General features: G+C 64.2%; 2 protein-coding genes across 9 annotated transcripts in view; one reads left to right on the top strand and one right to left on the bottom strand.

Moving 5' to 3' along the window:
* Window positions 1-204: 204 nt before the first annotated feature.
* Window positions 205-6083, top strand: SLC16A8 (solute carrier family 16 member 8). 4 transcript variants are annotated; one of them, XM_053919566.1, is made up of 5 exons: window positions 205-294; window positions 1383-1880; window positions 2552-2695; window positions 2891-3724; window positions 5510-6083. In XM_053919566.1, the coding sequence occupies exons 2-5, from the start codon at window positions 1667-1669 to the stop codon at window positions 5824-5826; spliced, it is 1509 nt and encodes a 502-aa protein (XP_053775541.1). In that variant the 5' UTR covers window positions 205-294; window positions 1383-1666; the 3' UTR covers window positions 5827-6083. The 4 variants fall into 4 exon arrangements, with proteins under 4 accessions (XP_053775541.1, XP_053775542.1, XP_053775543.1 ...); XM_053919567.1 differs by lacking the exon at window positions 205-294 and adding an exon at window positions 302-545; XM_053919568.1 differs by lacking the exon at window positions 205-294 and having other exon boundaries at window positions 1180-1437; window positions 1656-1880.
* Window positions 6084-7956: 1873 nt separating this feature from the next.
* Window positions 7957-11112, bottom strand: part of PICK1 (protein interacting with PRKCA 1) — a 68880-nt gene continuing 65724 nt past the window's right edge. For 4 of the 5 annotated variants that reach the window (XM_053919557.2, XM_045187107.3, XM_024579173.4 and 1 more), the window contains exons 10-13: window positions 10796-10888; window positions 9986-10036; window positions 9310-9454; window positions 7957-8807 (exon numbers count right to left, since the gene is read on the bottom strand). In XM_053919557.2, the coding sequence (XP_053775532.1) occupies window positions 8536-8807; window positions 9310-9454; window positions 9986-10036; window positions 10796-10888 (561 nt within the window). In that variant the 3' untranslated portion in view covers window positions 7957-8535. Of the gene's footprint in view, window positions 8808-9309; window positions 9455-9985; window positions 10037-10795; window positions 10932-11112 lie in introns of all 5 variants that reach the window. The other variant, XM_053919558.1, reaches the window with a different exon arrangement.

Genomic DNA, 11112 nt, shown 5'->3' with positions numbered 1-11112 from the left:
CCCTTTGTTCTGGTCCTCCTTGCCCCTCCCTGACCGTCAGCCCCCTGGATTAGCCTTATCCAAGGGAAAGCCACAGAGGCCCTTCCGGGAATGTTGCCTGGGGGTGGGTGGCAGGCAAGGAATTGAGGTGATTAGGGACAGTGGGGTCTCTCCAGGGCAGGGCTCGCCCCCCCCCCCCCCCCCGGCACCACGAAGACCCCCCAGGGTAGGACCGTGTGTGTCCTCTGGAGGCTCCAGAGCGTGGAAGGGCCTCCTTATCTGTCCAGCTCTCCGTGGGCAGCCCCAGGGCCCAAGGTTGGTCTCTGCTCAGTCCCTTCTCCCCTCCCAGGCAAAAGCCTCTTACAGGGGCTGGGGGTGGGGGCGTGCACTAAGCCCCAGGCCAGGGAAGCAGTCAGGGTGAGAGGCCAGCGGCTGATCCACCAGCAGGCCCAGCAGTCTTCGGCTGTGCCCCCGACCAGGCGAGGCTTCACGGGCAGTGGTGGGGCAGCCCCTCCCTGCAGGCCTCAGATGTGAGGCTGGACCCCCAAACCCACAGGTCAGCTCTGGTGAGTGTGGGGCAGGCAGGGGCTGCCAGGGACCACCCTCTTGTCCCATGATGAGGGGACAACAGCAGGAAATGCCAGAACTGGTCCTGTGGGAAGGGGGCAGTCCCAGACACCCACAGGTCCCTTGGCATTGCCCAACACCAGGCCAGAGGGGCCTTTGGGAGGGAAGGAGGCTCCTGCCCAGCTGTGGGCTGGCCCACCCCGCCTCTGAGGCCCACCCTCCTCATCCATTCTGGTGGCACCCGGGCCTGCCTGCGGTGTGAACCCCTGGGCTGCGCTCCAGCAGTGTGAAGCTCCGGAGCTGCTTTCCATATGCGCCGGGGGTGGGGAGGCTCTTAGCAGTTTAGAGGACGCTCTCCTGGTACCCCCTCAAAGGTCCCCTCCTGTCCCGTGAGGGTCTGAGCTCCAACCCACACCCCAAGATTCCCTCCTGGCCTGATCAATCTCTCATCTTACAGGTGGGGAAACAGGCTCAGTGAGGGGAGGGGCCTGTGCAAGTCGCAGAGCAAATCCACAGCTAAGCTGGGATGAATCGGAACTCTCAGCTCCCTTGGCTTCTAAGTCAAGGCTAATGCTGTTATAAACACGTTCTTGTTTTCCCCCATAATATTCTAATGACTTTGGTCACTTCCGATCGTTGGGAGAAATTAGGAACATGCCACAGGGCCGGGAGGAAAATAACCCCCACTCACTCACTCGAGTGCCTGTCTCCTCCCTCCCGGACATTTGCTTCTTTGTCCAGAGACACTGGGGGCACTGGTGGTCCCCACCCACACCTCGGGGCACACACTGGCGGCCAGGCTCTCGCCCCCAGCACTCCTCTCCTGCACCCACTAGGTCCTGAAGAGCAAGGAGGGCCCCCAGAGGAAGCCTTCCTGAAGTCAAGACTCAGGTGGGAACGACCCTGTTACCCTCCCCTCATCCTTCCTTGGAGCAGGGGGGAATTGGGGTGAGGTTCCTCTCCTGTTTCCCCTCCTGGCTTCATTCACTGCGCAGGGCTCCCAGGGGTAGGCCCGTGCCTCAGTTTCCCCACGCTGGGTCTCCATCCCCCTTCCTTGTCTAAGTTCCAGACCTTCGCTGCTCCCTTCTTGCCTCCTCTTCCTCCAGCAGAGACAGTGGCGATGGGCGCTGGTGGCCCCCGGCGGGGCGCGGGACCCCCGGACGGCGGCTGGGGCTGGGCTGTGCTGGGCGCCTGCTTCGTGGTCACTGGTTTCGCCTACGGCTTCCCCAAGGCCGTGAGCGTCTTCTTCCGCGCGCTCATGCGCGACTTCGGGGCGGGCTACAGCGACACGGCTTGGGTGTCCTCCATCATGCTCGCCATGCTCTACGGCACCGGTCAGCGCCCCTCCCCAGGACTGCGGGTGGGGGGGGGCGGTTAGGGGCCAGGAGATGCCTGATCCCCAGGGCATCCACGGGGCTCCATGGGACCAGCACGGCAGCCCCTTTCTTCCTGTGGAAATGCTGGCGCCAGAGAGGGAAGGGACAGCGGCCAGAGGCGGAGCGGCACGCAGGTGGCTGCCCTTGGAAGCTTGGCCAGCATTAGGGTCCCACCATTCCTGCCCAAACCCCTACACTTGCCTATTTACAGGTGGGGAAACTGAGATCTTAATGAGATTCACCTGTGGAGACGGCAGTGCCGGATTTGACCTGGCCAGGCAGCTGCGGGGTGGGGATGAGTGGGGGAGCCTGGGGAGCAAGGCAGCCCATGCCGGGGGCCCAGGCTGTGAAGATAAAAAGGAAGTGGGGTCTGCCCCTTCTGCTTGGGTGCCTCATGAGGGGTAGGGAGGAGGGGCTCTGGGCCAGGACAGGTTCCTCCCCCTGAGTCCCCCACAGGGCACTGTCTCCTTGGTTTGTCCCAGCCAAGCTGTGTGACCTTAGCCAGACACTTCCCTCTGGGTCCCTGTATCCCTTTGAGCCGTCTTCTGGGGCTGGGAGGTGCAAAGCCTGGAGTGTCCGCCAGGCAGGAGAGTGGAGCAGCGAGGGTGGTGACTCTGCCCTGCCCACAGGCCCGGTGTCCAGCATCCTCGTGACCCGCTTTGGCTGTCGCCCGGTGATGCTGGTGGGTGGGCTGTTGGCCTCGGCGGGCATGGTCCTGGCATCCTTCGCCACGCGCCTGCTGGAGCTGTACCTGACAGCTGGCGTGCTGACAGGTGAGGGCGCCCTCCGCGGCGGGGCTGTGGGTGGGGGTTGGGAGTCCTAGCTGCGGGAACTCCAGTCCTGAGTTTCCCCACGTGGAGCTGTCCTCCAAGTCCCTCTGCTCAGTTCCCCGGGGGCTCTGTCCGCTCCCTCTTGCTCTGGAGTGGGGGCCCCCTGGGGAGCCTGGCACGGCGCCGCCTCGCCCGCAGGCCTGGGCCTGGCCCTCAACTTCCAGCCGTCGCTCATCATGCTGGGGCTCTACTTCGATCGGCGGCGGCCTCTGGCCAACGGGCTGGCGGCGGCGGGCAGCCCCGTGTTCCTGTCGGCGCTCTCGCCGCTCGGCCAGCAGCTGCTCGAGCGCTTCGGCTGGCGCGGCGGCTTCCTGCTGCTTGGCGGCCTCCTGCTGCACTGCTGCGCTTGCGGCGCCGTCATGCGGCCGCCGCCGGGGCCCGGCCCTCCGCCCCGCACCCGCAGCGCGAGCCACGCTCCGGGGGAGGTGGAGGCGGACGCGGACCGCAGGGGGCTGAGACTGAGCGAGGCGCCCCCTGGCGGCAAGACTCGCCGACGCCTGCTGGACGTGACCGTGTGCACCGACCGCGTCTTCGCGGTGTATGCCGTCACCAAGTTCCTGATGGCGCTGGGGCTCTTTGTGCCCGCCATCCTGTTGGTGAACTACGCCAAGGACGCGGGCGTGCCAGACGCGGACGCCGCTTTCCTACTCTCCATCGTGGGCTTCGTAGACATCGTGGCGCGGCCAGCGTGCGGCGCTCTCGCCGGCCTGGCCCGTCTGCGACCGCAAGTCGCATACCTGTTCAGCCTCGCCCTGCTGGCCAACGGGATCACGGACCTGAGCAGCGCGCGCGCGCGCTCCTATGGCGCCCTTGTGGCCTTCTGCGTCGCATTCGGCCTCTCCTACGGCATGGTGGGCGCGCTGCAGTTCGAGGTGCTCATGGCGGCGGTGGGCGCCCAGCGCTTCCCCAGTGCGCTGGGCCTGGTGCTGCTCATCGAGGCTGTGGCCGTGCTCATCGGGCCGCCTTCTGCCGGTGCGCGCCCGCAGGAGGAGCGGGTGGCGGGGCATACTGCCCCCAGGCCCGAGGGAAGCCCCCTTCCTGTTAAATGGAATTTACAGGGGTCCCTCAGAAGAGACAGCCTGGTGGGGTGGACCCCCCTTCACATGGCCTGTTAGCCCCTCCTCCAAGCCAGTTCCACCAGCTCCAGGAGGGGACGGAAAAGAGAAAGAGTGGCAGGAAGAGCCCAACACTGACAGCTCCTGGCTCACTGGGTCATGTGCAGCAGCTGGCACCAAGCACAAATGTTTATCTCCTTTTGCAGATAGGGAAACTGAGGCATGGAGGCCTAGTACAAGTTGTAGTCCCAGAACTAGAGTGGAGCCCTGCCCAGTGCTAAATGCCCGCTCCTCATCTGAGCACTGTAGTCTTCCTGCTTCTACAGTGCCTGGCACAGGAGCGGTGTCCTGGGGGGAGCAGCCCTGGGGCCAGGAGCACCCTGTGGGTGCTTGGTGTGCTCACGTGGGGAAGGAGGGAGGCTAGGTTCTTCCCTGGGAACCCTGCACTCGTCACCTCTTAGGAAATCATCCTGAAGAGGGTGGTCTGGGAGGGTTTCCTGCAGGTGTTTGGGGGTACAGTGTTCCTACACAAGAATGGCAAGAACTAGGACTGGAAAGATGGGGTGGGGGACATTAGGGTCTTCCTGGGTTGTCAGTGGCCCCTGAAACAGCGGGGGGCCTGCCTGTGAGCAGGAGGGAGCTGAGGCCAGCTGCGGCATGGAGCTCCTTTGCTGGAGCCCGCCTGCACCTGAGATGCGGTGGAGCTGCCCATCCTTCCAGGCCAGCTGGCTGAGCGCCCCCATCAGGCTTGGTTGTCTCACCTGACCCAGTGGGAACCGCAAAGCCCCTGACCCTGGTGTGGGAGGCCCCCAAGCCCACCACCAAAGACCACAAACCAGTGCCCCACCCCCAGAAGCTCAGGGACCCTTCTCTCATTTTCTTGTGAAACGCTGGGGTGGAGATCAAGTAGGCAGAGAAGTCACATGGGCTGTGTGTGGGTGGGGCAGGGACCAGGAAGCTAAGCCTGGCAGCGTGAGGCTCAGGGGGCCAGCTGGCTCAGGGGTCACTGGGGCACGTCCCCACGGCCTCAGAGGTGCAGACCGAGGGGCCCAGCCTGGTCTGGACAGCCCCGAGAATGCCCCCAAGAGGGGGGACCCTGAAGGAGCCTCACTTTAGGGGAGAGTATTTGCAATTACTGTAAAAGGTCTTCCTGAGGGTCACAGTGAGAAGTGCCTGGGATAGGACACTTGGAAAAGACAGAGGAGGAAACAGGAGTGATAACCCACACACCTTGTTCTGCCCCGCTAACCAGCTCTGTGGGGTCCGGGCCTCTGGGGGGACAAGAGGGGGGGCAGTGAGAGAGCAGACAGGCCCCCAAAGATGAGGTGGAAAGAGCAAGGGTTGAGGCCCCCAGGAGAGGGGTGAGTCCAGTGCCACCCCAACTGTCCCCAGCTGGACAACTCACAGGGCACAGGTGGGGGTGAGTCTGGGGCAAGGGGCCTTGTAAGCTGTAAGGCGCTGCCTCACCAAAGGCCCCGTGTCACTTCAGAAACTGAGGTCCAGGGGAGTGAAGTGACATTTTTAAAGTCTCGAATGGCAGAGCCTGAGTGGGATTTTTGTATCTGTAAAATGGGAAGAAAGACTGGGGCATGTGAGCACCTCAACCGAAAGCCCAAGTCTAGGGTGCCGCCCTTTACCTGAGGATTCAGGGTGGGGGTGGGGGGCGCCCACATGCCCTTACCTCCCCATTTCCCCGCCCCAGGCCGCCTGGTGGACATGCTGAAGAACTATGAGATCATCTTCTACCTGGCCGGCTCTGAGGTGGTCCTGGCTGGGGTCTTCATGGCTGTGGCCACCAACTGTTGCCTGCGCCGCTCTCGGGACTCCCCACCTAACCCAGGCAGCAAGGGTGGGGCCAGTGACTCTGAGGATGCTGAGGCCGAAGGGGACTCTGAGCCCCTGCCCACCCAGGAGGCCAGTGGCCTCGAGGCCCTGGAGGTGCTGAGCCTGGTAGCCGGGCCCACAGACCCTGAGGTGGAGGCGGAACCAGAGCCGGGGCCAGCACCCCAGTCTGCATAGCGTCGGAGCCTGGGGGGTGGCCATGACTTCAGCCACAGGGCTTCCCGTCCCAGAGCCCCTGCTGCTCCTAGAGGGTCTGGCACACTGGGGGCTGCTTGGGGGCAGTCACCCCTGGAGTCCAGGTGGGAAGCTTCCACCCTCAACTGCCCAGCGGGCCATGGCTGGGCCCTATCCACCCCCCCCCCCCCCCGGACTCAGTGAAGCTGCTGTGCCCTGACAGGGTTCGAGCCCTGTAAAACTCAAGTTCATAAAGCTCAGCTGACAGACAGGCTCTGTTCCTGCGCCTCTGACCTGGGGGGGGGGGGCGGGTAGGAGGGAGTCTGAGGGGCTCTCCTAGGACCCTCTGCGCCGGCAGGTGCTGGGGGAGGGAGGGGCAGAGATGGGGGCAGGGGTTCCCAGGCTGGCAGCACCTGCCCACTCTCGAGTGAGGGCTGCTTGCTGGGAGGGAGCCAGACCCGCCTGAGAGAGAGTGTGGGTCTGGGCAAGGACAGGGGTTAGATCCTGGCCCTGCGCCTCCAGCTCCGCTCCCACGCTGGGGAGTGACAGTAAATGAGTCCGTCCTGTGGCACCCTGGAGCTTGGGGCCAGTGGGACCCTCTCCCAGCCGAGAGTGAGTCTCCTCTCTCCAGGGTACAGCTCTGGAGTCCTGAGGCCTTTGCCCTGGACACGCGTCCCTGTGGGCACCAACGCAGTTCCGGGAGCTGCCCCTTGCAGGGCATCCCCGGCATCTCCACTCTCACCCTCTGACTTCTGACCTCTTGCACTTCGACCTGGGGCAGGGAGCTCCAGGTCTCATTCCGCCTGGGAAGATGCGGGATCAAGTCCCTCTCTGTACTTACCCTCTTCCCACACACTCCCTCCTTTGCCTCCCTTCCTCCAAACCTCCAGTGTGGGCACCAGGCCCCAGAGGAGGCAGCAGCCTTCGTCCAGCCCAGGCCCCTCCACAGAGCCTGTCCCAAGAGGGACCCCTCCCTGCCAGACGGCCTTTTTCCAGCTGGGCCGCAGGAAGGTGAGGGCGACCCTGCAGATGCCCGAGATCGGCTGACCCTGCTCCTGCGGTTCCCCCTGCACATGGGAGCGGTGACTGCGTCTTACGTGACACACACGCAGAGTGCTGACCCTGTGCCAGGCTCTGGCCCAGCCCTTCATAAATGGTGGCTCATCTAACCCTCCTCACGACCAGCAAGGTAGGCCCCATTATTAGCCGTGCTCCACACAGGGAAACCGAGGCACAGGGCAGTCAGGGAGCGGTCCAGGATCACAAGGCAGTGACTCAACTCAGGCTGCCAGTTGCAGTCTGAGCCCCGGACTTCCCTGCTGGCTGCCCCCCGCCCCCAGGTGCTGCAGGCTGACTGCTCTGAGGGCTCAAGTGGCCCCCGTGACAGCCCCCCTCCCCCACAACCGCAGGCCCGCCTGACACTCCTGTTCAGGTCCGCTCCCGGGTAATTCAGTCATCAGGGGCACTTTGAGAGTCAACAGGGCTTGGGGGCGGGGGGAGGTATAAGGGGACTAAATGGTAATGGAAAAAAATACAATGAAGGTTAAATTAAAAAAAAAATAGAAAGTGAGTAGGGCCACTGTCAGTAATGACGTTGGGACCCCAGGTGTGGGCTGGACTGTGCAGGTGAGGCAGGGCGCACGGTCACCACGTTTCTGCCGCTCTGCGAGGACAGACTTTGAGGAGCCGCTCGCCCCCAGCCTCCCCCACAGCCCCTGCAGAGGGGTGCACCTGGGGGGCGGGGTGCCCTCACCACTCTCCCAATTGGGGCCTCAGTCCTCCTGGCCCAGTGTCTGCCCTGCCCACCCCCAATCAGGGTTTAGTGCATGGCCAGGAGCCCTGAAGGACCAAGGAGAGGCGGATGTAAAGGCCTGGGTGGCAGGGGGAGTCGTCTTTGGACCTGACAGGTCTGCGATCAAATCCACCCCATCCCTATGCATGGCGTGGCCTGGAGCCTCAGTGTCCCATCTCTGAATGGGGACAGTAGTGCCAATGGGCAGAGCTGCTGCGAGGCTGGGGAATAGTGAGTAGAGCAAGAGAACGGAGGTAACCCCTGTGCCCACCTGCCCTGCGACCGGGGCAGGAGAGGGGGGTCGAAAGGAGAGGCAGGCCTGAGGCCACTGCAGAGCCCAGTGCCATCTGGGTTTGTGTTTATTTGATGCAGGCCCAGCGCCCAGCCCTTCCCCAGGGAAGTGGCTGAACCAGGGGAATAAAATAAATAAAGGCCACCGAGGTGTGAGTGTGGGTTGGGGCGGGGCCAGCCTGGGGCAGGACCAGGGTGTACGCGAGCCACGGGCCCAGCCTCAGCTGTCCCACCCGGCCCCCCACTCCGGCAGACTCCAGGTAGGGCCAGTGGGGGCGCCCACAAGGAACAGGTCCTGGACTTCCTGCCAGCGCCAGCCTCTCCTCCTTTCTGCCCTCCGTTTCCTAGGGCAGGTCCAGAGACCAAGCTCTCGCTCTGTCTGGGGGGAGGGGGGGAGGCGGGGAGGGAGCAGGAGGGTCCGTGCCCAGGTCCGAGGTCACAGCCCTGGTGCCTTCCCTGGGCAGGAGCCCAGGTTTGCTGCGCTAGGTGGGACAGGGGAGCAGGCAGGCGGGCGCCCCAAGCCAGCAGGCCTTCATGCGCCGCCCTGCTGCGCGGTGGCCCAGCCTCCGCTCCCAGGCTGTCGCCCTCCCGCTCTCCCTACCCCCCAGATCCGCACTGCACGGGCACACTCAGGAGTCACACCAGCTTCCAGCCTTGTCCAGGGGCCCAGCAGCCCCTCGAGCATCCCTGGACGGCTCCCTGGCTGCCGTGTCCTCCTCGTCTTCCTCCTCCTCCTCCCCATCAGTGAACTCGTCCTGGCTGAGGCCGTAGGCCAGTGTGGTGTGGGCCAGGTCCACCTCGATGGGGAAGACGTCGGCGTCGCGCAGCACAGCATAGCAGTCATTGTAGTACTTGGACATGGTGGACACGAAGCGCTGCAGCTGGAACACGATGTCCTGGACTGGGGCGGGAGGGCAGGCGGAAGGGGCACTGTTGGACCGGGGCTGCCTGCCTTGCAGAGCGGACCCTCCACACCTGCCTGGACCCGCCTCCCTGCCAGGGGCTTCCCCTCAGGCACCTACCCGACCCTCAAACTCTGGCAGGGGACAAAGCAAGGGCTGCCCAGTCCTACATAGAACCCAGGTCTCTATTCCAGCAAAGGGAACAGAGGCACCCTGCTGGGGGGAGTGGGCTGTGGACTGCGCCCCAGGGAGTCTGCCCCACCTAGGCCAGGCTCTGGTGGGCGGGCACACTTTCCCCGGGGCTCTGTCTTGGGTCCCACTGGGTACATTGCATGTCCCTGCCTGGCCCTGGGCCCAGGTAAGTGCTCTTCCCTTCTGGGCCTCCGATTTCCCAGCTCTGAAGTGGGGAGACAGTGCCCACCCCGCCATACCAAGGACGGTGCGTGGACTCACTGGGGTGGGCTGTGACCCTCCGCCCCAACGTGCCCCCAAGCCCCTCACCATGCTTCTGATCCAGCAGCTCCATCTTCTCCAGCACGTCCTTGCGCATCTGCGAGAAGCGCGCGCGCGCCTCCTGGCGGCAGCGCAGGATCAGACGGTACTCGTAGTTGCCGGTGCTCACGCGGTACAGCGGCTCCCCGAGGGCCTGGGGCGGGGGGAGGGGGCGCGTCAGGGACGCTGGGCAGGTCAGCTCTGCTCTGCGACAGATGGGGCGGGGGCAGGAAGGCCCTCCCCCCACCCCATTCGGCTCTTGTCATGGCTCCCAGGAATTGCTGGAAGCACTTACACTTTTGTGAAAAAACAAACAAAAACCCTCCCCATCTTAAATAAATGAACATTTAGTCATAAGATGGATCCTGGTATCAAAAATACTACAAATTAAGAAAAAAAAAAAGGCCTCTTAGGGGAGAGGAAAGCCAGTTTTTCCCTGCAAGAAGCTCGCAAAGTTGGGGGCAGCTGTTCTGGGAGTGGGCACAGGGGGCAGTCCCACAGCAAGCTGGCCAGAGGGGCTGGGCTGGGAGGGGATGGACCCACATCTTCAGGAACAAGAGCCATCCAGGCGCCCCAGGCCACTCCCAGGCTGGCCTGGCCCACCTGGTGTCCCTGGCAGAGCCAGGAGCTTTGGGGACCCTGCGAGGCAGGCAAGGGACGGTGTGCCCTGCCCCTGCGCACTCACGATGCAGCTGTACTCCTCGTCGTCCATCTCCTTCACCTTCAGGCAGTACGACTGTGGGGACAGGCGAGGCCGGCTGTCTGCATGGCTGCACCTCCTGGGGGCCCACCCTGATGTGCCCAGCTCCCCACATGCCACATGGCCCTGAGGCCAGCCAGGGGAGCAGCCTTGCCGGGCCCCCGGGGCCCCGCAGACCCCGAGCGGGGCGGAGGTGAGGCCCATGGGAGAGGACAGCGGGGCTCGGCAGCGCCGAGGCCTGAGCACCTCACACACACTAGTGCTTGCTTGGGGTGGCCCCAGGGTCACCAGATGGGGCAGGACGCTCACCGGGGAGGGTGGAAGGGCCTGAGGGCAGCCCCCCATTTACCAAACTCAAGGCCTGAGAGATGCTCTGGGAAAACGGGTCCCACGGTCCCAGGTGCTAGGGAGGCCTTGCCGACTCCGCTGCGGCCAGGCCTGTGAAAGGCGCTCAGACGTCCTGCAGCGGTGGGGCCGCCACCTGCTCGAGGTAGTGGTGCCCCCACTCCTTTGGGCCGCAGAACGGCCACTTAAACATAAAACTCATTGACGTCCCTTGGTGCCCGCTGTGTAACCACTGCCTAGTCTAACCTGTTAGTAAGTGACCCCAAAATCCCAAGGGGTCAAAGGCCCACAGTGAGGGCTCTGCCACTGCGGACTCCCTGGCAGCGCCCCTGGCCTTGGGCCCACAGCCTCCCTCGGATGTGAGGGGCTCTGGCCCGGCTCCGGTCCGGTCGGGCTCTCACCCTGCAGGCCAGAGCAGTGCCCCGGCCACCCGGGCTACAGGCCACTCACCAGGTACTCGAACTTCACGTCCAGGTACTTCTTGATAGTAAGGCGCGTGTCGGGGATGGCTTTGTGGAGGTATGTGTTCAGGTCCGTCAGCATCTGGGGGGATGGGGGTGCATGCTGAGGCCCCCACAGCAGGGGCCTGGCTGGCCAGGGTGACAAAGAGCGGCACCCGTGTCAGTCTCCTAGTGGACCCCAAGCGGCAGAGCCCAGGGGCGCTCCCGATGGTCTTGCTGATTACAGAGAGGTGAGGACAGGACAGGCCCAGAGCAGCCTGGGGCTCAGTGGTGGAGCAGGGTCACGAACCACCTGGAGGTCAATGC

Source organism: Desmodus rotundus, chromosome 3 (assembly GCF_022682495.2).
Source record: "Desmodus rotundus isolate HL8 chromosome 3, HLdesRot8A.1, whole genome shotgun sequence".
NCBI classification, from domain to species: Eukaryota; Metazoa; Chordata; class Mammalia; order Chiroptera; family Phyllostomidae; genus Desmodus; species Desmodus rotundus.
The sequence above is the reverse complement of the archived record's forward strand: the minus strand, read 5'-3'. Positions and strand labels throughout refer to the sequence as shown.